This window comes from Diorhabda sublineata, chromosome 2 (assembly GCF_026230105.1).
Source record: "Diorhabda sublineata isolate icDioSubl1.1 chromosome 2, icDioSubl1.1, whole genome shotgun sequence".
NCBI lineage: Eukaryota > Metazoa > Arthropoda > Insecta > Coleoptera > Chrysomelidae > Diorhabda > Diorhabda sublineata.
In genome coordinates, this window is record NC_079475.1 from 28292264 (window position 1) to 28320179 (window position 27916).

At 30.9% G+C, this 27916-nt stretch overlaps 1 protein-coding gene across 1 annotated transcript in view; it reads right to left on the reverse strand.

Moving 5' to 3' along the window:
- The window catches only part of LOC130440642 (paired box protein Pax-5), a 99526-nt gene that overhangs the window by 17598 nt on the left and 54012 nt on the right, over positions 1 to 27916 (reverse strand). Inside the window, exon 5 of the mRNA XM_056773900.1 lies at positions 12823 to 13046. Within this exon, the coding sequence (XP_056629878.1) occupies positions 12823 to 13046 (224 nt within the window). The remainder of the gene's footprint in view (positions 1 to 12822; positions 13047 to 27916) is intronic.

The window sequence follows — 27916 nt, forward strand, 5'->3', positions numbered from 1 at the left end:
TACTGGACAATAATGTTCAGTAAAAGTTTAAACAAATTATTAGTACAACCTTTACACGATAAACATCTTATGATTCTATACTTCTTAACACCTATACAACTGTTGAACCTCAGTTCTACTTGTTTCCTCTTTCACTTCTGCTAAAGTTTTTTTCATTATAATTCTGATTTCCCATAATTTTTTATTTGTTTTTTTTATATCTCTGTATACTCCTCTGTTCGACTCTTATATGACAAAGTAAAAACTTCATCATTTTCTCTAATTATAATGGATAAATCTCATAATACATATTTCATCAAACTGCCGTTGATTAAATTCTTCCAATCCTGTTATAATTCTCTAACTGCGCCATTGGAATGATGGGGAGAGAGATAGAGAGAAAAGGAGAGAGAAGAGAACAACGTGGGTGAATTAAAATTGTATCGTGGCTGAAATGTTATTTACTTGGTATTTTAGATTCAAGCCACAATGCGTATTGTTTCAATAACAAGAATTTGAATGGCCTGGCCTAGCTAAAATTAATAGAGAATTCTCTATTAATTTTGTTGCACGACAAAAGTGTTTATTGGAGTTGTAAATTGAATATTCAATTATATTTTTAATTTATTTGGACTTTATAATCATGTCATTGTTTCACTTACAATCTAATTTAATTAGCTCAATATTCGATTTATGATTGAGTCCGGAGAAATATGGTGTTATTCGTGAATTGTCCATTGAAGCGATCATGAATAGCTTTGTTTAATCTTTATGGATATAAATAGATCAATATTATTTTTATGTTCATTGTATTTTAACTTGACTAACTCTGTCGTAAAGTTGCTTATTCATATTGAAAATAAATTAAAATGATCGAAGAGTCTGATTTCAACACTTCAGCTCCTATTCATACATTATTTACTATTTAGTATATTTAAGTAAAAACAAGATTACATCATGATCAAATAATAAATATTGTGTGTATATTTCTTGATATTGTTTTTCATATTTTTTGTTGACTAGACGACATAAAATAGTACAAATAGAAAGCATGTTAATTTATTTTGTTGTAATTATAACTATAATATTAATAGTTGAGATAATACAAAAGATATTATTGATAAAGAGTACAAAAACATGGCTCCATCCAAAGAGAAAGTTTTCATCATTATTCACAACTTTTGCGCTAGAAACCTTACGATAAGATCAATACAGAGAATAAAAATCTGTTTGAATTGAAAAATATCTCAAAAATCAAATAAATAAAAATAATTGTTGCCAATTTATGGGCTCAGCGACATAGTGACTTTCTTTTTATTTTCAGAGAATATGGCATGATATATCAGTGGTCAAGATTTTTAACAAAGAAACAAATTGTTACAAGGAATTCAATTATTGCCTTATAAGTAAAGCTATTAGAAAATTGTATCTTATTCATCATGGATTGTCTCATTCACCTCATTTTTTTATCTATAGCTGGTACCTCACGTATTTTTCGCAAGGAGCTTTGTTTTGGGCCAGTATATTATTTACCACAAAGTAAGTAAGTATTTGAGATAGCGCAAAATACTATTAGTTGATATTGAGTTTTTGAATAGAAAGACTATATTGTTCCTAGTGAAGCACTTGGATGAATTGGCTTCAATGTTTTCTAGTAGTCACCTACCCCATTGTTTGGGAGCGCAAATTTGTTTTGTTAATATGGAGACATTTCAAACATATTCAGATTTAGTTTTCTTTTAGATGGAATTCCTCGAACGATACTAAAGTTAATAGAAAAATTGTGACTATGGTAACAGATAATTCTATCAAATTAAGTACATACTGAATATAAGAAGTAATCAAAAAATAATGTTTTTCTCGTTCCCATTTTGTGAAAAACGCATTTTGACACTGTTTTGAAGCACGTGAGTTACTAAAAAATCTCGATTGCCCTTGATAACTGGTTAAAGTCAACTCACCACAATTGGGTTTCATGAAAAACCTTATTTACTCCAGAAAACACCCTAAAGTAAGTTTTCAATACAACAATAGTAAACAACTTTAATTTTTTATTTCCTCAACCATTATTTACAAAATTTTGATAAATATTTTCTTGTTTTATCTTAAATTGAAGCAGCTGTCTTTGTTTGGCACAATTTCTTGAAGTATTGATAGGTTGCTCCATACCTCTTCTTCGATTTTTCTGGCACAATCTGTCAGTTTGACATTGTTGATAAAATAACAGTGGTTATGATGCTATAGAAAATGAGAGGTGTTCATAATTTCATGTAAAAAGTATTGAATTAAATTAATGATAATCCAATAATAAATTCTGCTGAAAAGAATGAGTATCTAATATACTTCAGGAGATGTATATTTACTAGTATCAAACTTTATTTCCAATCCTCGCAATTTTTCGGGCGCAAAATCATTGTCGATAAGTAAATGGTACTTACATACATCTATTATAGTATAAATAACTGTTTTATATATCTTAAACAGTATTTAAGATACTTGTAAAGTATCTATAATGTATCTTGACAGATCTACTTCATGTTATTGTTGCAACCACTGTAGTGAATCTTTTAATTCCGTTTAAGTTATGTGTACTCCGTTATCAAAGAGTATTTCCATTTCAATCACTAGTAATGAATATAATAATATATTTATTCACGATTAAAATAACTCACTTTCTAGCTGTACGAGTATGTTCAATATTCTTGCTACAACCCTGTACCCTACAGTAGTTCTAATTGAATAAAGATGACCGAACTTCTGGAAACCAAAGGTTTACACAATCCCTCCTGTATCATAGCCAGTGGACCGTAATGTTGTTACAATAGTTCCTGCGATGGTGATTAACCATCAGTCATCTCGTGACATTATTGTTTGGTGATTAATTGATTCACAGATTATGAAGTACCAACACATGAATTGGTCTATAGATATTACACGCCATCTGAACCTAGACCTAGATTGTTCACTCTTGACATTAATTACCCTAGTAAAACTTTATCGATACTCGAAATAGATGATATTTTCTTATTCACTCAGTATGCCACTTAGAAAATATTATTTCTTATTCATATTTTACTTTAATCATTATTTGTCTATTTACAAATCATATATTATTTTTGTTCCAAGTTTCTTATTTGAAGTGGCAGTTGTTTAAACTATATCTATTTTATCAATATTCATAAATTTATTCAACTTTACGAAATGAGTTATAAATTCAAATACAATCTAAACAATTAGTTATATTGACCCTAGTTGATAGCGTAGGTTTCCGTTTACTATTAATGGGAAAATTATCTATGTGGTTTTCTCCCAGGATGGTTGGAATAAATTCTCTACATAGCTTAATTTTTGTGTAGAGGATGGTCACTTTAGCCGATTCGTCTTGGAAAACTAGATTTTCCACCCCCCAAAAAAAGTTAATTGGTCTTCGCGGAAAGCTTCAGAAAATGGTGTGAATTTTTCTCACCAAAAGCTTGATGTAGAAAATAACGTTTTATTAAAAAAAAACTTATGATGTTTTGGGCTGGTAATTCTCAGAATGAAATTCTATAAATGCACGAGAAGAGAAGAAAATCTATTAAACTATCATTATTTTCCACATTTATTGACAATAAATTTCACGGAACGTGAAACTGCGTTTGCTTTCATATCAAGGTAGTAAATAAATATCTCTAAATTCGATAAATGATGTGAAAGGTATCTACGAGTGGCATTCGTACTTCTAATTTCAAAGGAAATGCTTACGCTATTAACTCTCATTTCATATGACAGTTGCGCTTGAACTGATTTTGTAAATACAACAAATATCTTAGACATCAATGGAATATTTCTTCTCTATGAAACTGTAAACTGTTTTTATGAAATAATCTACAAAGAATATGCATTGGTACCTGAAATGTATCATCATATTTTCGTGTAATGAAACAATGAAGAACGGACGTTGTCGAAAATTGAAGTCGTAAATTATGGCCAATGACGAACATTAAGAATAAATATAATTCGAATAAACTATTCTTTAAACGAAATTGAATATGAATCAGAGGGACCAGAAACAGAAAATGTTCATCGGTAGCATAACAATACGTGACTTTACTACAACACTAGTCGATTTATTTCAAATGTACCCTTCAAGTTCCCCATGGACCAGTCAATATAATAGCAATAACATCGCCCCTGTCAAATGCAGTCGCCCTTCGGAATACTGGTCGATATTATTGTGCAGAAAATATGTGTATTCTATCTTTTATTCCAAATATCTAAAAAATTGATAAACTTAATCAATAAAGTGATTTCTGAGTCCCCGACGGCATAATGAAACTCCATTTCTAGATAGAATTACAGATGAAAACATGACTTAATTCTGCTGTAGATGAAAGATTTTCAAATATATTTGACATAGTACTAACACCAATTATTATAATTCTGCAGATTATAAATCTTTCAACGGGTGACAATGGTAATAAATATTATATTTCTCAGTTAAAATCTTGAATTATTACTATTCGAAGAATATTTTCTTATGTTGAATATTAGAATATGCAACGGTAGATGAACATTTTCATCGAAGAATACGACATCTTAGTAGTTCTAATGGGATTATTTTCAGTTTTTACCAATAGATCTCATTATTTTAAAAATCAAAAGTAGAGCTAATATCGGGAGAAAAATAAATCAATGTTAATTCTATAAAACAATATAACGTTATAGTATGAAAAAAGTCAAACTAACCTTTTTGTTTTATGACAAAATACGAGGTTGTTTCAAGAGTATCCAACAAGTCTCCGCGTTAAATTTTCTTACCAACAACTGTAAGACATGAACGTTAACAGTTATGACTTGTTAGCTCGTGAACGACGTCCGTTACAGTGTCTTTTTCATGTTCATCTTATTTTGTTAATACACAAAATGACGAAAAAGTGTGCTCAACGAATATGAATCAAGTTTTGAATAAATCTTGGATAAAAATTGCTAACTTACTATTAGGGATAAATTATGAGTTTGCGGCCAGGCATAAAGCCACTTCCTTCACAATGGAGACATTTCAAATCACCAAGACGGAACCGTGCACAACAAAGTGAGAGTTCAGGCAATGTTGATTGTCAAACGATCACTGAAGAATGCTACTTTTACCTGACAGCCAGAAGATATCAGCCATAGCTTTGGGTATATCCGGTAAAGCAATATTTAATAGAGCGCCAAGTCTTCAGGAAGCTAGAAATATCGCTAGATACGTGCTCATGAATTAAATATGGATTAATTTGAAGGATAAAATGCCTTTATAATAATAAATAATAAAATTTACCATTGAAGCAATATTAGAAAGATGATGTAGAGCTAAATATTAAGATATAGTTAGAAAAGAAAACATATACTAGAAGGAAAATGAACAACTACAAAAGCGGTAGTAGAAGATAAGTGTTTGGTCATAATTTTTCAGATACCTGGGGACGTCCAAAAATCAGCTCCTTGTAATAAATATTGTCAGTCCAAGTCAATAGCTGAAAATTCTAAAACGTTTGTCTTACCTTTCAATTAACATATTCAAAATGACACATACTGAATGTTCGTTCTTCATTATGAATATTGTTACTATAAATTTTTTTTGATTCCAAATATAATATGTTTTATAATGTTCGGTATCTAGATAAATGAGCTAACATTAATTAGAACTACCTCACAATACTCCGGAAGTTAAGAAGGTTATATACAAAGAAAATTCGCCACAATACGTATAATTCGTTGTAGCAAAACATTAAACGAATGATTTCTGACCGGAAGATAGTTAGCTAGTTGCGATTGTAACTCAACGAGGACTCCTCCATCTTAAGCGTCTTTGACCAAGAATATATAAATGCAGATTTGTCTTGCGAGTTTATAGTCGGTAATTATAATGGTTGTGAGCTTATTAGGAAATTTTGGAGTGATTTGTTATGGTACTTCCGACCTTTAATAAATTTATGATGACTTTGGTTCTATAATCAACTTATAGATTTTATGGTAGCTGGTTAAGGAAAATTTTCAATTACAAACAGGAAAGTGCTTCATTGTACGTTACGTTTATTAGTTACTTTTATTTCAAAATTATTCAGAATATATATAGTATTAGTAATAAATCAAATGATCCGAGGTAACTAATGATGTTGTTATTTACCTAAACTATTATACTTAAATTTAAATTTTCAAAGTGATAATCAGTGAAATCATCCAATTTACAATTTGTTTATTGTTAATTAGTTACCTAATTGGCAATAACAAAAAAATATTGATTGAAGATTGAAATATGATGAATACAAGTACAGGTACGTAATTTGATTAATTTACGACTCTGATAATGTTCCAAGAGGAAGCTGCCAGCGTCACGCGATTGCAAGAAAATAGTGACATACTGTTCAAAAATACAAACAGTGCTACCAAATTAACACTCCAGACGTTATTAGTGAGACAAATATTAATGAAGCGTTTTATCTAAATATTAACAAGAAACGAGAACGAAAGTGTATGGTTTCTTTAAGGATGTGTGATACTTATTATGGTATAAAATTAATCAAGGAAGCAGGTTTGTGAAATGCAGCACTTAAGATTCCTAGAATAAACTAGATATTTCGTAGGAGCTAATAAGGTTAGAAATGTTTCAGACACTTGATCACTTTATGTAACGGGAAATTAATTACAAACATTAATAAACAAAAAATACTGTTAGGTGAATATAATATTTCAAATTATTCTGTTTGAATATAGTATATGCAATTTGGAATTAAATTTAACCAATCAATGCTCTAACAAGTCGTATAGTACCTACTTCCAATTACCATTGTTTTGCATGCAATAATAATGTATATAATAAGCTTCAATTTTAGATTTGATTTTGTTGAATGGCACTCCTTACCAATCACAAGATACCAAAAGAAGTAATGTAAAATTCTAAGCATCTCTGAGAACTTGGAGCACAATTGATATGTATTCCCTTCAAGCTTTCAATTCCTTGAAATTAGCTGCTTTGGTCTTAATACTTTGCACTCAAATAGAAATTCAGAAGATTGAAATCTTGGAATATCGGTTGCTATTCAACAGGCTCCCTCAATCAATCCACCTGAAACTATAGCACCGAAATACTCTTAAATTAATCTTTTAAAATAGGGATGCGCATCATCTCTATTCAGTATTTTAGCATGTACAATATTAGGAAGCAGCCAGTAAACCGAAATATGTAATCTTCTTGCAGATGAAGATGGTTCTTTAACTTTCTATAATCTCTGTTCAAACATTCACTTTTCTGGATCGATGAATATAGACATTTAGCATCAACGTCTATTCATCAGAAGACAGAAAATTCTCTACTAGAATATTGTCCGCTATCAGGATCATCTTTCAGTAATTCCTTTTATAAGGATGCAATTTATGAGTTCCAAGAATTCCTGATATAGCCAAGTGGCCAATTTTAATATAATTAGAAATCGGCCTAGCTGAAATATTTTTTATTTTGATACCTTTACTAATCATTTTGTCGTCAAGTTCAATCATTTTACAATTTTTTGCATTTTAATTAAATGAAAACATTGAATTATTTCCAAAAGATATTAATATTTTCAAAATGACAGCGTCGCCGATTACTGAATGTTGTATACTAGTCGCATTTTGAATAACTAAAACTTGGACACAAAAATTATAGAACTTTAGTAATTTTTTTGTAGGCGGTTAAATGAAATTATTATCAACATAACTGAACCATATTTATAGATAGTTACACATGATTCGAAGGAACTTTATAAGCCAATCCAATAGCCATTTATCCTGTAAAAAAGTTTGTTATGCTGCTAGTATGTTGATTCTTTATATTTAGCTTCCAACCTAAGTTATATTTTTTTCAGATAAATTAGATTGAGAGTATTCATGATTCTATATATTTTGTACTGATAGTATATTCTACAAGGGTTGTATGAAAAGATCCAAAACTAAAAAGAAGCAGCAAGTATTCGCATCAATCGACACGAACTTTATTTGAGCGACTGTCAAATTAAGCGGCATCCAACGCAAACATATCTTTTTGACAGTCAAATGTAAGGCACAAACATTATGTTACATTACGATCTTAGGATATCATTTGATGCATAGCATCGATGTTTTTTGGCACAACAGCTGATTTTGGAACACCTTCACGAAATTTATTCGGCACACTGCTGTGGGTTTAATTTAAGCCGAATGTCATAGAAAGTTATCGCGATTTAATTCCATTTTTTTACCAAGATTAATGCTTCGAGTATGTGTCAACTGTTTCCATATCTCAAAACTATGATCACGTTTGAATCTAGCAGACAAATCTCTCAACGAATGCGGAAATATATTTCCGACTTTTATTGATAAGTGTTGATATCTTCATGTTGAGGTCGGAAACTTATTAGACATCCCTCGTATCTTAAAATTGAGTACTCCTTGGATTGACATGTAATCAATATCACATATCAATCAATGAGCTATTTTGCTGTGATAAAAAAATATTTTGTTTTCTAACAACATTTCCTTTCGACTCTATAGAATTAATCCAGAGAATTTTTCCGCTAAAGACGCATCTATGTGCGTTCATGTCTTCATTTGTCTGAAATTGCTTCCCACGCAGCCATTTTTTTTTCGTTCGGCAACAGGAAGCTGTTGAAAGGTACTAGATAAAATAAAAATGGTAGAAAAAGCAAGAATGGACAGATTCATGTAAAATTTTGACAGATGACATAAGAAATACGTCGGACCCAACAATTACTTATTCGTCAAACAACCCCCGTTATTCCTTCTAAGACCCGACCTTGAAAGTTTGGGAGTCTGCGAGATATATTTAATAGTGATTACAAATTAGAGAACAAATTTTTGCAATTCGATAGAAATAGAAAATAGAAACACAAAATGTTTCCTAGTTTCTGTCAAACAGAAAAAATGCGCATTGTAATTTATCAAAATAGAGGATCTCATTTCCATTAAATATTGAAGAACTACAAGAAGAAAGTAACTCCATATTATTGGGAAAATATGAGTTTCAACTGAATATACCCAATTCAGACTTATCTTGGTTATTGAGGTAACTAAAAAACTATTCAATTAGAATTTGTTTTTACAATGAATTTGGAAACCTTGAAATAACCTTGAAATAGACTTCTAAGTAAATTATTTTATTTGGCCTCGTGTTTCTAATATTCTGAAGTATGTCTAATAATTGCGATATATAGTTTATTTAATTTTCCAATTCTTCACAATAACAGTGATTGACACTGATTTTGCGGAAGCGCACATCAGTTTGTTAATTTAAAATTGACCTTTTTATTCACTCGGACACTCCATATATCAAACGTATTACAGTTTGATACTTCTTGATATAATACAAGTCGTGAACACACATGCATTATTACGGCTCTTCACGGATGGTGAGCATCCATGGGTCCGACTTCATGGCTGCGCACAGACCGTGAGATTTATAAATTTATATTTTGACTATTTCATTCTGCAATTTAGGGGAATAATATATTGTTAAAAGCCCTCACCCAACTCATTTAGATCTTCCTTGAGTATCAGATTACTTTTGATTAAATTTTGTTTCTCTCTTTTTAATATATGTCACCTTTCGTTTTACATTTATGTTTTATCCTTCAATTGATATATTAATAGCTATAGCTCTGTAAGAAACTTTTCCGCACATCAGTCAAATTTGTCTATTGACATATATTCTAAACTAAAGATAAAAGTATAATATTTTGAGTACTTTATTATTACAAGCATTCATTCAAATGTCCTTTTGTGCATTCTAAAAAACATTATTCAACTGAGATAATCTTATTAAATGGCAATCACTATCATTGGTAAACTCAATTTCTTTCGATTTGATTCAACAGCAATTATTATAAATATTTCAACTCTTTTCTTCTTACTTACGAAACTTTCGGTTACTTGCCAAATTAATAATGTAGTTATTGATTAGTCAAATTGATAATAGCGTTTTTACGAATAATTTATGAAAAACAAGCTATTTATCCATCCAATTATGTTCTTAGCGTAGCTATATTATCGTCAGTGTTCATATTTTATTAGAAGATATATTTTGAGAATGTAAAAGGCATAAGTACAAAGTAGATAATTCAGTGTATCCAAATCAAAAGATATCCGACGAAAAATATCCAAAAATAGAATAATTATTTTTTTAAAAACTTTTGCCGCCACTAGAGCTTAACAAATTGTTTATGAACACACAAATATACATTAAGAAAAAACTATGAGAGAAATATTAAGACAATTTTAAATTGGTATATACCTGAATGTTAAATTAACATATAACACACCTAAAGTACCAAAAAAAATATAAAAGTTACAGTCTTCCGTAAAGTGCTGCAGTTTTTTTTCATAAATAGTTATTGATCCTATTACAAAATTATACAAACGACAGAATCATCCATTCCTATATTTTTATTACGAAATCAAACATTTATGTTGACCCGAAGGCGAATCTGTCTGATAGGATAAAGTGGAAAGCACAAATTCTGGTGATGGACTCTGTGAATATTCAAGAAATAGACTCTATAGATACGAGATGACTGGAGAGTAAGTGAAGCTTAGTCATCCATCGAACACGACAAATGAGAGAGCCAATAGTATCCAGTGAATATTAATTAGTGATATAGAGGTGTGTACATAGATAAGAAGTGAGTGAATATACCATGTGCTTAAATCTATCAAACGCATCAGGATAAATTGTGATTAAATAAGAAACATTACAACATATATCAAACGCTTATTAACTACTCAACATACTGTTCACTGCTACTACTAAACCAATATTCTTAAGTACACTTCCTGACGTCATCAGAGACTGAAGGTAAAAGTTTACCTTCGAAGAATATAACTTAAGTATTGAGTCACACGCCAGGCAGTGTACTTATGATTGTTTTAATAGCAGCAGTCACCACTGTGTTTATTTGAACTAAGTAGTTGTTCGATAAGTTTCTAACCTAACCATATTCATGATGATTTTGATGAGACGATGTGTTATCAAGAAGCCCAAACAAAAATTTATAATGGTACAAAGTTCGCCCAATGTGAAATTTGCTAGCAAATTTAATCAGCGCTATGGGCAAACTTGAGACAAGTCGTCTTCAAATTTTACCTACATAAGAATATAGAAGAAAATGTAGAGGTGGAAGAATTTTGACAATTTTTTTCAATGTAATACAATGAGTAGATTAAAGATTATAATTATCTCAAGAATTGCTAAATACTATGAAGAATTAATTGGAATCTCGTAGTATGTGTTAATATGAAAGTTCATCTTTGAGGCAGTGCAATATTATCAAGAGAATAATTAACAGAACAAAATAATATTAGATGATCTAGTATTTTATGTAATAACCAGAAGAGGCTAAATTAGAGTTGGCAGATTTGGAAATCTCATAAGTTTGCGATAAGTTTATTAACATACTGTTAAACACCATCCACCTACCTGCCCTCATACTCTACAATCTGTAATTATTGTAGTATAAGTGAAGAGGTATGCACATTACGTCTAATTCTTCGAAAAGTGTGTACTTGTCGAGTTTTTGAGATTTTAAATTTTTTATTTTGCCCTCTTTGTTGAACGTATCATTTCCGATTTTCTTTTATGAAGAGATTGTTTGTTTTTCTATGTCACATGAGATAATCAAGCTCAACATCAAAAATTTAGCTTGAACAAACTTGTTTGTGACCGGAACACAAACTATCATACCTAAAGATGTAGAGATTTGCAATTATACCAATAGGTATAACGAAGAATTCTGCTTTGTTTCTAAGATTTGAATGTATCTTTGAGTTTGAGCATTACACAGCTAATTAAGTTTTCTATTCTCAGACAAAAGTTTTTCAATAGTATAGTATTTAGAGATATATTCAAAGACGATATTTTACTTTCATCATGTCTTTAGTTTATACAGGAACTTTCTCTTAACCTCATACATATACTAGAATTATGTTTTATATGAATCAAATCACTTTGACACACTAGATGAAGTGACCTGGGTAATAATCGTCTGAAGCTAATTGTATTATTTTATAATTACTCCTTTACTCTGCAACAGTTAACTTTTATGGAATGATTATCATTTAATTTTGATACCATCTTCAGTTCTAAAGGGCACGTCCCTAATTAGCACTAATACTAGTTAGTAGTTAAATTTATTCAAATGATGAAGTAATTAACTACTTTTTCCTAGAAAACCTACTATATTCCCAGAATTATCTCTCAATCAAGTCGAAAGGTATCCAAAGAAGCACAAAGAAATTTTTAACAAAGCGGAAATCGAAACGATTCTGTTTTGTGATTAGGAAATCCACAACGCTATATTGCATTTAGTATAAATCGCATCAGCGTGAAACAAGTGAGTGCGGCCTTCCGCCTCCTCTCTGACCAATCAGCGCCGGTGTCGGATTATGAAGACATCACACGGGTTGCTACGCGACCGCGAAACCCCCACGGCCAACTACCCTGAATGAGCCGCGTCGCCAAACCCTCGAAAAACCTTTGAAATCCCGATCGTGCATATGTTTACGCAATATTTCGCCATAACACGGGAAAATGTGAGACCTTCACGGAAAAAGGATCTCCAGGGAAATTTAAATGTTTTTTGAAATTTTTATTCCCTTGCATATGAAAACCTCAAAACAATATTCGTTTTTATTCTGAACGGTAAGCAATATAAAATATTAAATATATAACAATTCATTCGAATTTTAAATTTCCTTGAATGACTGAAATTATGTGTAGTGTTTATATGAGCATCATATGGTAAGTTTTAAAAACTCCGTATCTTATTAATTGTTGATGAAAATAAAACTTACCATGATCGTCTATCCTTTTCCGTTTTATACTATTACCATTTGGATCATGTTGTAAACCTAAAATACCATTTATACTATAAGCACCCGATCTGGGTTCATTCAGTTGGGTTGCTGGCGCGTGCGCGATCACAGATACAGGTCCTCCACTAACTGATGAGGCAGCGTTACTTGTTGCTATTTGGTGCGCATGTTTTGCTTTCTCAGCAGCTTTGTTCCTTACAATCCTGGAAGGAAACATAAAAAGTCGTGAAAAAATTTAGCTCGGGAATTCAATTACAATTTACAATTCAATGCTTTTAGAAGAAATATCTGCGTGGTTATTGATGTTGTCGATGAAAATATTTTGAAATTACATTATAGTGGCGTTAATCATAGATTCCTTTTGGAATTAAAATATTTATTAATAACTCACATATAAAATATAGTGTTTAACAATAATTCTCAAATACTTGTGGTGCTAGAAATGTCGAAAATTGTTTATATAGTTTATTTAGTTTAGTATATTCCGTAGATAACAGTAGGTCGGCAAAATGTACACATTTCTATCAAATAACATTGTTTTTGTGATTGCCATATTATGAGTAATTGTATGCAAATTGCTATCTCCAGTTCTCCACCCTCTGTTGAATTGTGGTATTGTAAATGCGTTAAAGTCACAACTACCAATTTTGAGTATTCATACATAATGTATTCAAGCCATTAATGAAAGCAAAACGTCATCGTTGCAAACTTCACAGCACGTGACTGTTCACGTGTTTGGACGGGAAACACGAGTCCGCGGCCTAACACTTCATTCAAAAGTTATTTATCCTTAATCCTCAATATATTGGAGGGTTTTATTTTAATTGAATGAGTTTGTCTATACCTAACATTTTTTATGAATATAACTTTTTTAGGTAATGAAAGTAGAAATAAAAAGAAAAAGTATTTTATTGTTCCGATCAGTTTTCAGGTATTCATTACACATATTATATACAGCAAAGAGAGTTTAACAATTTTCCAAACATAGTGTCGAAAGAGTAGCTTTGTCTGTTTTAAACAATTAAAATCTACAAGTATCTAACTCATATGCTCTGAAGATGATTCATATTTTGAAATGAAGAATTGAAATTGTAGATCACAACTAGACTGTTTAATGCTACTTACCTCAGAAAAACTACTACAGAGTAGGAAAGGATAATTTTGATATATAATTTTTATACAATGTAAAACGTTATCCACAATGGGAAGTTAACGAAGAGACTATAGAAGAAGAATAACAACATTCTAGTTTTCAGTGCTGTGAGTATTTCTACGAGCACTGGTTTCAGAATTTTATAGAAATACTTGGTTGGAGTTTTGGGTGACCTTATATTTATATAAAATTTTTGAATTTATTATCTATAACTACACAGATAATTTTTGCAGCTACAAATAACAAGAACAGAAGAAAATGATAAATTGAAGCATTGTTTGCATTTCAAAAAGAAGAGGTAGACAATTCCATTTATGGTCATTAGATGGTAGATGGAGCTTAATTTTAGACTTACAGCTTGCATAACTGTTGCTAGACTTTTTATGATAACAAATAGAACCAGTAAACATGTAAAGAGATATTGAGGCTCAATTTTATTCTATGAAAACCAACAGAAGTCATTTAGAATGCATAATACAACTTATTACTATTATGCTATTCAGTTAACTTCTATATTATTCATGTCAGTAAATTGGAAATTCCTTAATCATTTACTTCTATTTTAAGCATAATACACATACACATTGTTTTCCTTTCGGATTTTAACACAGAACAAGGAAATGGGAGGATTCACTGTAGGAAAGAGGGAAATTTATAGCCAGTTCTTATCAACAAAAATAAGATTCCTTTTCCATTCATTTTTTTCCTTTTCATTCTAAAATTGGCACCTTCAGATTTTTATAGGGAGGATAGTTTCATTCGAATGGTGTACATTTAAATATAATTTTTCATGCAATCGATTAGCTGGAAACATATACATCACTTGAATGTTAATTCAAACAATGAATAGAATAGAAGGTTTCACAAATCAAAATGATGCAGCTTGTGGGGATTTAATTTTAAAGCGGTTTATACTGAGAATGCAATAATTCTAGTTGTCTAGCACCTATTCTAAATCACAATCAGTTCGAAACCAATCAGTTTTTCATACGAATGCGAATTATGCTAAACCTAAATCACTGGAATTAATAATTAACTTGATATGCTGACAGCGTGTGCTACGAGAGTCGCAAATTAGCTTTCAAATGATACAAATTTATTGTCAATTCGATTGTTGTATACGGTAGGTGTCACGTATATATTTTCAAAAATATTTAATATGAAAGGATTTATTGCAACTTACAAGGGGCAGGAGAAAAGTAAGGCCAAATATTTAATTAAAATCAAAGTTGGAAAACTAGCGAATTAAAATCGCCTTATAGCACGTTAAGTTGAAAAGATAAGAAAGAATGCAGCTGGCTTATTTTCAGTTCTTCATTTCGAAAGAAATCTAGAATCTTTATGTGAAGTATTGTTACAATCTGAGCGCATTAGGCCTTATGAATTTAGAAAAAAATGACCAACACCTTGATATTTGCTTAAGACATACTAGTTGAAATAGAAGCACCATCAATAATTGTTGTTATAGAAATTCATTCACCACATTTTTTGATAATATCTTGTAGTTAGAAGAAGCATTTATATGACTACAACGTATCTAAACACAACCACAAAATATGAGTATACTAGTATTGTAGCTAGAGAAATTATAGAAAAATCACCACTATATGTTTTGGTGCTATTTTTGTATGTAATATCTGAAGAGCGGTGTTTTATTAGTATTTACCACGGATTTATTATTATTAATTGTTGATGTCAATGGAGTCTACACTTTCATCATGAATATCAAAATAAAAATTAATTTTTCTTGTTAAAATAGATTATATTCTCATTTTTTTATTGATGATGTGGGTGATATTTTGATTAATATAAATATGCGAATTGTCAGTGTCAAATAATATTTTTATAAGGACTGAAAGTATTCTTATGTAGATGAAGATGACATCAAACCTCATTTAACTCGCGATTAAATGAGGTTTGATATTACTGATAAGCAGATGTTGCTAGACTAATTGCATGTATAAGCAAGTGATGTAGCACAAAGATCTAGGGATTGTGAGCGTCAAATTAGAGTTTCACTGAAAGGAATTGTCTTCTAAATTCTAAAAGGGCAACTGACCTGCCTGATGCCCCTCAAGAGTTTCTCTACCAATACCAAGTCAAGGAGCTTGTTTATTGAGCTAATACGCTATCCAGTTATCAATTGTGATTGGATTTTATCCAGACTCAAGACAAAGGTATTTGAAGGTAACCGAATTGTATAACTCGTTTGGACCTCACAGATGAGGTATTAATGCTTTGCAATAGCCAGCGCAGCCAGACCTCGATCGCCAGAAACACGTATGAGATAGACTCCAGTGAGAATACAATACAATACAATAGAACGATAGAAAATCACGGTATGTAATTAACCAATTTCCTCTTATACAAATTAGAAAAATAAAATCCGTACTTTCAATATTCTTCTCAAGTAACACTTTAATTCCTAATTTTCAAGTTATGTATTTTCTCTGTATTTCTGTCAGTGACTATCCATAGCAACTAATTTTTTCACTGTTGCTACTAAAGATAAACTTTGTTGATAACTATAATTTTGTTGTATTTATATTGAGAACAATAATAACGTAGGTTTAAAACATGATCCGGAGAAAAACGAGAGACCGAAACGTTAAAGTCCTCAAGCTCACATTTCAATTAATTTGTAATTAGTCTTAACAAACAACAAGATAGAGGAAACAACTCAATGCCTCACTTACACTTTTAATCCTGGAAATTACATTTAAAAGACGAGGGTATCCAACCCACTGAGTCGGCTTTTTCCAACAAATCTAACGACAATACAATAGGAAGCAGACAATAGTTGACACTTTCAATACAGCAAATATTTGCTCGAAAAACCCGAGATGCTGTCTTCATCTGTTCTATACAGAAGTCAGTAATGCCGTCTTTTTTCAAAGTAGCAGCTGCTGTGTCAACGTCGAGAGCTGTTATGTTACATCTATTAAAATAGAGTTTGATATTGTACCTGAAGTGGCATAGTTCATTAAAATGTTTATGTGATACTGTAGGGGATATTTTCGAGTGGGATTTTGAGTTAAAGGAAGTCTATTTATATAAGGGAGTATATTAATATTAATCACAGTTTCACACCAAAAGAAAGGGTGGTTATCGGTAGAACATTTTTAATGATTTGAAATAAAAATTTACTACAAACGAGACAGTTATCACAATCGAAATAATAAAATATATAATAGAGTAACACATAGTTGCTTCTGACTTATCTATTATCTTATGAATAATGTTTGAATTGGTCTGTTTTTGGCTATTTTTAGTACACCAGAGATTTTGGTGCCTAAACATTTGATTATATAATATAACTTAAAATTGGAAACTACATTATTATAAAAATTCATGAAGAAAATTCTTATCTGCAAATTTGAAGTTATATATATATAAAATGTGGCGATTGCCAATCTGAACTAAATTGAATAAGGAAATAAAATTATTGCAAACTCTTGATGCAAACTGATATTCAATTATCAGATCGAAATATTGCATTGAAAATGTTGAGCCAATAAGATACATTAATATATACGACGTGTCTATTTATTTCAAATAGGATGTTTCAAGCTTAACAAGAGTACTGAAAAAGTGAAATATAAAAATTTCTCGATTATAGATTATAGAGAGTAGAGGTGAGGAGGAGTATATCATATGTAAGAAAAGTTGACAAAATATCCAGCTATATACGACAAACAACTATTAAAAACTTTCCAGAAAGACGCTGATGTAGACAAAGGGAATCATATGAACCTAGAATTTGTAGATGAATCGAAGTATCCCATAGCAACTTAAAAATTTTATATTTATTGATTATTATTGAAAATACAGATGGTTCTCTTTATCTCCACCCATAATGATGATAAAGTATTAAGTTTGAAGACCTGAAATCTACGACAGAGTAGCTGAAAGACATTTGAAATGAAGCTATACCGAAATGCTTATATTCATAGTCTAGATAGGTGTAGTGCTAGCCAAGTGCAGTATTATAAGTCTTTTAATATCAAAATATCAACTATTTTACTTGTATTTCCATAGGATAGTAAAATATCTTGATAATTTATCTCGCACCAAACTATCATCCATCTTTTGATATAAAACATAATTTCATTGGTCAATTAGCACAAAGTGAGTTGAGCGCATTCGAGTTTTCTTTATAATTTAGGCAGATGTCCAAGAGGGGAAGTTCAGAGAATCCTCCTTTTTTCTGTGGGTCGAAAATAGATAATTACAATCGACTAAGCAGCAACAATAGTGCGTTCTGTGAAGAAATGTGATTCAATATTGCTCAGTACTTGTGTTTCTCTAGAAAAACTGATAGAGTAGCAGGTGGGAATTTCTTTCTCCATAATTGATCAAAGTCGTATCATCGTCATTTATAGTACGTAATTCATGTTTTTATATATTTATTTTATCGCATAAATTAAACAATATATCTATTCTTCGTGTATGCATTAGTATGTGTATAACTTTATTGTATGTAATTTGTTAGTGTATGTACAACGTTCTCGGAATTTAACTACCACTAATTTGCATACTCGGGTTGTTAAAATTTTTTGCAGTTTTTGCAAACGATATTGTTGATTAATGTCTCTCAAATATATCATCGAAATTATAATGAGTAAAGATGTGTTCTTTACAATCCCCTTTTTTTTGCCTTTATCGATTATCGATATCAAAATAACAGAGTGAAAAATCTTAGTTGTGTGAGATCTTCATTACCAAAATTTAGAAATATTTCTGGAGCAAAAATACTACTTAGATTAGATAACCATGACAAAATTGTATGGAATTATTACCTGTTACACAACTCAAGTGCAATAATATTTAACCAATGTCAATTTAATGTTGAGTATACTAATGTAAAGGAAGTAAAAGCAAATGGATAACACAAGTTCATTGATTTTTATTCCATTTGAAGCCTTTTAGCTGAAGAATTACTTATAAAGAACTATAAAGTAAAAAATTGCCTGGTTCATTCTTGATAAAAGTGATTACTTACTGGCTGGGGGAGATCATTTTATGTTTTAGCGTTGACACGTGCTCATGAGTGATGTTGCGAATTTACTAGCACGTGACCCCATATTTTGATATTTTTCATATTATACATGGTACATTTGTCTATGTAAAAAAATATGGGAAATATCTTAGTATGCACAATGCAGTATATCTTAGGTTAATTGCACACACACCAACTTTGGACGACCGCCATAATACCGGTCGTCCAAATTCCATTGGTGAACCACATGTGGGACGGCTGATAGGCGCTGGTAAAATACCGGTGACTACCGGGTAGTGCCACTGTAGCTTTGGAATTACCGGAAAATATAGACGTACGTAACTAAATGCACACTTGCACCCACACCAGTTTTTTACCGACCGAATGTTTCAGTCGAATGCTTGATTAAATGAGCTAGTTTTGATAGTGGGTGCTAATTACAATTAGATTTTACCAAGAAGCTGAAAAACTTACTATCACTACGCCTTAGTTCCTCAAAAAGAGTGTAGGATGTTCATGTGTTTCCTGCTTTGATTGATAAAATGAATCTAGCACTTGCGCTTAAAACGGCGATACAATAACCACATACCAAAGACTCGATTAGGATTCATTATTATTTAATAATCTCTTATCACGACCACTAAGCAACTAATTGTTTGACCTATGGACGCTGATCTTAGTGTCGAGGGTAGTGGAAAAGTAGCACAATAAAAAAATTCGATAACTTACTAAAAAACATCAACAAAACAATATAAAATGGAATATTAAACAATCAGCTTCACAGATATCTCAGAGTTCGAGATCTGATCGCTCGTTGTCTCGAGACAGAATGAATTTCTCCTCGATTCCAGGAGCCCTACCTGGGTTCGTGTAAGTAAGAGCAGGTAGGAGTTATTGGTTTTTCACAAAAACTGTATGAGGTATATCAGAGAGGATTAATTTGATTGTATGCTATCAGAACGTTAAGAAGGTTACTCGGAACTTCCTGGGTCAAGTATCGGTAAGTCAGGTATAAACGGATTATTGTTTTATTGAGGAAGTTTGTTCGGAGAAATATTTTCCTGTGTTGAGTATTTTTAAGTGCTAGGGCACGTGGCGTAGTTTCTGATTTTATACTGGCCTTCCAAAATCGGTATGTCTGTCCAAATAACTTCATAGTTTACTTAATATACATCAAAACTAAAAGAAATAATTTACCGACCTTGATTTTATGATAAAATAATATCCATAATAACAAAATCAACGTCTTATCATTGACCCCTTCGACAAAAACAATTTTTTCTTATAATATTTTTATGACGAAACCTGTTTACAAAAGTTGAATACTATTAATATTGCAGCTCGAATACTTAAATGATTAATATTTGAAGAATGAACAAACTCTACATAGGTATAATGATGACAGAATAGGAATATGAAAGATAATGAAAGCATACAGTCTTTGCAAAAACTAATTGTCTAACAAAAATCGAAACTTAGAAACTGTAGAGGTAGGAATGAAAAAAGTCCAAAGAAATGAATTGACGAAGAATCTGTAACTGCCATATGGAATGGAGTATTTTTTTATGAGAATATCGCTTATGGTAGTCGATTACCAAGTATTTCTTGAAATCAGTATGAATTGAAACAAACTTTAAATCAAGAAGCTGGCGTATATATTTTCACGTGGTCATAATTCATGTATAGAGTATAATAGGAAGAAGATTGACCAATTCTAACTACAGACTTCGGAGGAATTATTCATAAGATAAGAATGATGCTTGCTTAAACGTATGCTAAAGGAGAATTTGAAATTATGAGTGTATTTTATTACGATTGATTCAGAATAATATCAAAATAAGCAAAAGATGTTCAGGAAAATTTCCACATAATTTATACCAGAATAACATGAAAAAATATTTTTAGTGTGCTATATAATTCAAATTTTTTTAATGTGGAGAAGCCAAATACCTTCAAAGTTCCAAGTATGATCTTATGATATAAAGCAGCTAGGTAAGCTAAAAACTGGGTAACTTGACATTCTGAACAAATATAAAAAGTTCATAAATGTGGTCACAGATAACCATAGTTCAGACTCGCAATCAAACTAATACGACAACAACAACGATAGCTCGAAAACTGAAGATGGATGGACGGAGCCAATTAGCACAGTCCCCCTCATAGCTAGCACTACCAAGTTACTTCTGCTTATCAGTATTACAAGCGGTAATCTCTTCAGTATTGTCAAAGTTAGTATGGAAACGCATTACGTCACTGGGCACACACTGAATAATCAGGTCAACCTTGTCTACCTAAGAGGAAGGTAGGTAGCCCACTTCATTGAAACAGAGGTATTTTACAGATCCCAGTCTGCCACCAAACGAGAGTTGTTAAGAAATGTAAATAAAGCGGAATAATAGGTTGTGCCCAATATTCATGTTTCTTAAACTGGTACTGGATGTAACACCCAGGAAAATCTTTATTTAGGTTATGGTGAGTATTTTGAAAATACATACTACATTGGAATTTATAGTTCTTTGTTCTATAAATTATGATAAACCGAGTTATACATTTTTGATTTTGACTATTTTGTAATCAATTTGGGTCCGTACCTTATTTTTCTTATGTATTCTCAACCACTTAAAAACTAACACTAAAAACTTTTCAAATGATATTTTACGTACTTCTCAAATCTGGATTGAGTTAAGTCTATTAGTGTTTTCCACGCTGTATATTTATCTAACTTTGTGGAATCTCAATATTTTTTTCTGTTTTCCCATATGGAAACAGATTGAAATTATTTTTCCTTGATTACGAACTTAGTAGACACATGTGTCAAGAGGTGGCCAAATACAAAATTAGTTCTGTGATAAAAATAAACCGAATCTGTTTATAATCGAACAGTTGTTGTGTGGTTATTACACGGTTCACTAAGTGATGAGCAAACATACACAGTAGTTGTGATCACAATTATATTGCAATATTTGTAATACCACACCATATTCCGTTGATATCTTTGTAATTTGAGATACATGGAAAAACAATATACTTTGTTTTGTAGCTGGTACCCGACAAATTTCTTTCTGTTGGCGATGAAATGTTAATTCAGAAAATTTGTTGATTAAGTATATTAAGTATATTTATCTCAACAAAAGATACATATCAGATTGACATTAAGTTTTTACATAGTAGGGGTTAGGCCTATATATTTATTGCCATCATATTTCTCCAAAACTTTACCGTAATATGAATTACAATCACATTATTGTTCTTATTGAACACACTACTCAGTTCTACCACTACACTTGTTACTGTGGGTGTAGTGGTAGTAGTGAATAGTGTGTTTAGTGTAAATATCACCATTGTTATCAAAAATTCCACAAATATTTTTATTTCTTTGAATATTTTCAACTTTATGTGGATGTTATTTAGTGCGGCGATAAAAAATTGGTGTAATCTTGATACCTCATCCCACATTATCATTCTATACCATAGTGTTCCAACATACATTTTTTTTTCTTTCCAGTCTCAAACGATTTCTATATCTTGCTATATCCATTAATAGAATAATCTAACTTTATTCAAGTTTATAATTCGAATACTCACAGATAAATACGTCTTGTAGGTGTCTAACTACTATGTGTTTTTCAATGCAATGAGAAAACTTTTCTATTTTACAATTGTGCTTTGGCCTCACATATATGTAGTTACTGAATTGAGGATTCAAATTAATTATATGTTTTATATACTTTAATTACTTTCCTATTATTTCTTACACGCGTCCACATGCAGTTGTCGCCTAATTTTTCGTTAATAATGACAAAACATTTGTAGTTACTTCTTATATTTTTAACTTTGGCAACGCTGACTTTTTCTGACTCAATAACACTTGATTCGACTGGTGTATTTAAATGAAGTTGCTATAGGTATAACAAAGGTTGTATGTATATTTATATAAACTGCATAGTTGACGAACATAGATCAACGAATAAAATTTCCGAAACAAAACGGTATACAACTGTATGGTTCTTTGAAGACGAATCGAATTTAGCAAAAGTTGAACACGTAAAAAGTAAATAGTTGCCTGTTTCTTTGACATCAACGATCATGTAGCTACAGTGGTGTCAGAGTAACGTGAGACGTATCTTTGTAATTCGTAACGTATTTAAAGTAATGTCCGAATGATACACAACCTTGTGTTTGCCCGAAAAGTTAGCAAAACGTTTAAGATAAGGTGAAATATTCCTTGTAATTATCCTAACTTTCAGATTTCCATCATCTAAGAGTTCGAGCCATACACCAAACAGCTAATTAGACAACAAATGCCTCCTTTTTCTCTTCGTACACCAATAACGAATTGCGTGGTCAACTTTTACCAAAGGAAAAAGAATAAAATTGGTTCAAATTCAGAAATATAAATAGGAATCCTTGTATCAGCCATAAATTGTTTAGAATGTTCAGTATAAAATGCTAAGTTTCTAAATGGTAGTCTTCTGCCTTTTAAGATTCAAATGTTCTGATACATCCTTTTCTCGCTTAATATCGTTGTGTCAAATTAAAATTATTCTAATTTTTCACGCTATTTCTTGCTGTTAAATGAAGAAGCCAGGTGATTAATTTGCTTCACAAATAAACAGTTTGAGCTCTAGATAACTGTTGCTCTATTTTGATAATATTCCAAGTAATTATGGAGTACTATACTTTATTCACATTATTCTGCAGGTAGTTTATCATAAGAAAATGTGATAATGGTATAACTCCCAGCCTTTTGCAGAAAGTGAAAATAATTTCATTACTATTTGGAAAAATAACTCTCTAACCATGCAACAGAAACATATTTCCTTAGCATATTATAAAAAATGTAATAATTTCAAGTTATATAAGTATTAAAGCTCGAGATAAAAAACTGACTTATTTTCATCAATATATGAATACTGTATGAATGGTAGTTTAATTTATAAATAATGCGTCATTGTATATATTATTAGTAGGAACAAAATCAAGTGCTCCCTAAAACAGTATAGAAACTTGTAGGTTTAATCGCGTAGAAACAAAGCGGTCAAAACATAAACAACTGAAAGAACAATTTCGAGTTATTATCACAAAAGCTGTTGCGGTGCCACAAAAGCTTTTATTCGGGTGTGCCTGAAAGCTTAGCGCAGTAAAGCGGGTGGCAGCATTAAAGCTCCTTCATTGAGCTTTAGATTATAGCTCCTTGTCCTATGGCAGTTCGTGGCCAACATTGATGCACTTTTATACTTCCTTTACGAGCGGCCATCTTACGCTAGTGCTTTTATTGAGCCGATGCGGTGGTTTGATTATATTTTTTCGAGTTCTACTTTCTGGGATATATCTAAATCCAATGGTAGGAGTTAGCGTAATTGATACTTTGTTTTTATTCGTCGCAATACTTCTCGATTAAAACACAAATATTTGATGTTATGCTGATATAAAACTGAAATGAATTAGATGTTTGTACTAGATCAGCTCTGGAGAGGTCGATTATTTGTTAAGAGATTGACAGATATCGAATAAATAATAACATAAATCAGGATATTCAGAGACATTACTAGATTGTTCGTATTTTACTGAATGAAACAATTAACGGAAAAAACCTTGAAAATTAACATAGAAATAGATAATGAAAAATATGAAATATAGTCACTGAAAAAACGATCTATCTAACATTATTTAAAATTAAATTATTTCGTGAAACTGTTATCCTGTCTATTCTTTCTTTTCATTGTATCTATAATTTTTGTTGCGGACCAAGCATATGAAGATCAATATTTGGTTTTATATAAATATATGTATATGTGTTCTTCCCATCATCAGCGAAAATTCAATTTGAATATGAATTCCTGGGTGTTATCATAACGGAGAAGGTCGTAGTAAAAGTTAATTATGATCCACATTGATTATGTGTGTTGTAATAGCTGAAACAAGCTCAAGACCAGCAGTGAGTGAGTTATTGTTGTTGATTGAGGCCTTGGAATCAACCAAGAAAAGGAGTGATTGGTGGCGTGTAGTAGGCAGATTGAGACCGTGGAATCGGATCACTTCTTACTAATGAACGAATAACCACCCTATCCCCACCCTTCTCTTGATAATGGCTCGAAAGTAGGAGCCGAAACGTCGAGAATTTTCAAAAATCCAATGCGGTCCAATCAGTGAATCTAGCTCTTTTTTTCTGTTAACCCGTAATAAAATTTGGTTCTCTAAACAACAACAACTGTGGGAGATAATAGTGTGCGGATTCGTCGACAGGCACATTGTCATATCGTCAATCAACCAAAATTATGCAATAGAATGCGTTTGGTGATCATTGAATTTTAAGGATTAACGAACAGTTACAATACCAATTATTTGGATGTTTGTAGTTTTCTAATGGTTAATTGTGAGTAGAATTTTCAGGCATCGGCAAAGAATTTGCTTTAATTTTTGTCGCGAATACGATAACGTGTAAAAGGTGCTTTAATGAAGATAATTATATCCAGAGCAGCCGTGTAACGCAGTATATAAAATAATTGAATAAAGCCTTACTCAAATGTTATAGGAGTACTTTTATGATATTTTATTTTTTTTTATTTATTATTTTGATAAACTGGGAAGCTTGATAATTTTTTCTGTATTCATAATGCTATGCTTATCAAATACTGCTTGACTGTACGAAGTATCAAGTTTTTAATACAAAAATAAAAACGACATCCTGTGAGCAATAGTCTAAAAAACCTATAATGTTCAAAATTACGGCAATAATAAAATAATTAGAATTTATATTTTCGGGTCCAAAATTCTTTATTTTGTTAATTATAGTGTATGATGTTATAGCAGAAGTAATAATAGTTAATTATTCAATAAAAATGGATAATAAACAACTTTTTTTGCCTATTTTCCATAAATCAAATTATCAAATTTGAAGCATTTTAATAATATACAATATTTTCGCTTACGTTCCCGATGTTTATCCAATGTCTTCAAAAACAGTAAACATTATTGTAATTACATTTTTGTAAATAATAAAATACAGCTTTATTTATGAGAAAGGGAAATTTAGCGAAAATATAGTAAAAAGCCCATAATTATAATAAATTTCTAGTTAAATACATTTCTACTGGTCTCACAAATATTTATACATGTTGTTTGTATTATGGAAAATGGAATCAGAATGATTTGGCGCAAGCAATACTGAGTCGAATAATTTATCATATTATTTTTATTTTGTAGATTAGTGATTAATTTTAGAATGAATTTCATAAATATTCAATAGTAATTCAAAAAACTAGACAAAAAATTATTTAAACTCAAATGAATACTAATGTCATTCCAACTAATTTATTATACGGTTCCTAAATGTTTTCATTTCTATGTTGTAATTTGTTCACACAACTACATTTTATAATAATAAGTTATTGGATGAATAACAAACTGAGAAAGGATGCAGCTCCAAAGAAAAGTTTATTCGATGAATTTGGAAATACGCCAATTGTTATGTCCACTTTATATAATGTTATTCTGATGATAAAAAGCGGAGAAATACAACACTGGATAACTAAAATCTAAGAAAAAAGAAACATATTTTGAGATATTGAAAAGATATACCAACATGATTATGATTAAAATGTTATTCATTTTGTTCTGTGGTATCAGTGAAACCAAACATTGGATTGACAGTGACAATTCTAATATTGTTGAAAATTTGGCTCATGAATTGCATTGTTGATAATTACATAAATTCATGTAAACATCAAGTCCAGAAGAATTGAAAAAACATGAAATGAGCGTTTCAAATCGTGATGTTAATTGCTAAAATTATGTTGTTATATATTTTATTCCAATGATGATAAAGTGTTATTAGTTTTTGCCAATGGTACTCTTTTTTTAATATTTATTTTTACTTAATTCGTGGTGATAATGACAAGAAGAATAATGAATATTGATATCAATTATCTATTAGGTATTATTATATGATTTTTCCTACTTATATGTCTTGATTTATTGAAATCGTTCGATCTGTATGCTAATTTCAACCACAAAGCAAAGCGATAGATTGTTTTATTGTATTCACATTCATTTTAAAAGTATTCTGGAAGAAACTTGCGAAACATGTAATAAAAAAGCGAAAGTGTAACAACCTAAAAATGAAGTACCGTGCAAGCGGCGCGGCGCAGCGCAGCGCAGATATCGCAAAAACAGAGAAATAGATGGGTTTGAGTTTTTAATTTCGACCATGATTTGTTGAAATATCAAAGAAATATGGAAAACCAATATATTTTCTTCTTGGATTATAATGATAAAGACCAAAATCAAATAAAGGTGGAAGTGACGTTAAAAACTCATTGTATGTTGAGCAATTATGATTTTAATCCATATAGTGTGCTGTTTGAATATTCAAAAACGTTTCATAGGCGACATTTGTATACACCAACAAGAACATTATGGTAAGGTTCAAATAGACCAAACACATTTAAGAGGATGAGAATGTATCAAGTTTAATGAGATGATTAGACGATAATTTTTGAATTAAGAGAAAATATATGTTCCAATCGAAGACAATATAACGTAATCCCCAAATGAGTCGTGAAACTTTCCACAAATACAACCATCACATCTGCTAAGCATAACCGCAGGACAATTTCAAAAAGTCATAAGGCAGTTCCCGAGGATTTATCAACAAGCACTAATAGGCAATAACTCGTATAAAAAGAGATGGATGGTGGATTTTTTGACGGAATTATGATTATCATCACATTTAAATCTTAGGAAAATAAGGACTGTCAAGAGTACATTGTCGAAAATTAGTTTAATGAATGAGAATTTCTAGCATAATCGCTGGACAGAATATATTTCCACTACAAAGAAACTAAAATTTGAGATGGAATAAGGCCTATGTGGAAAGGGGATTAGATAATACTGCAAAAAAAACAGAGTTAAATGTATCT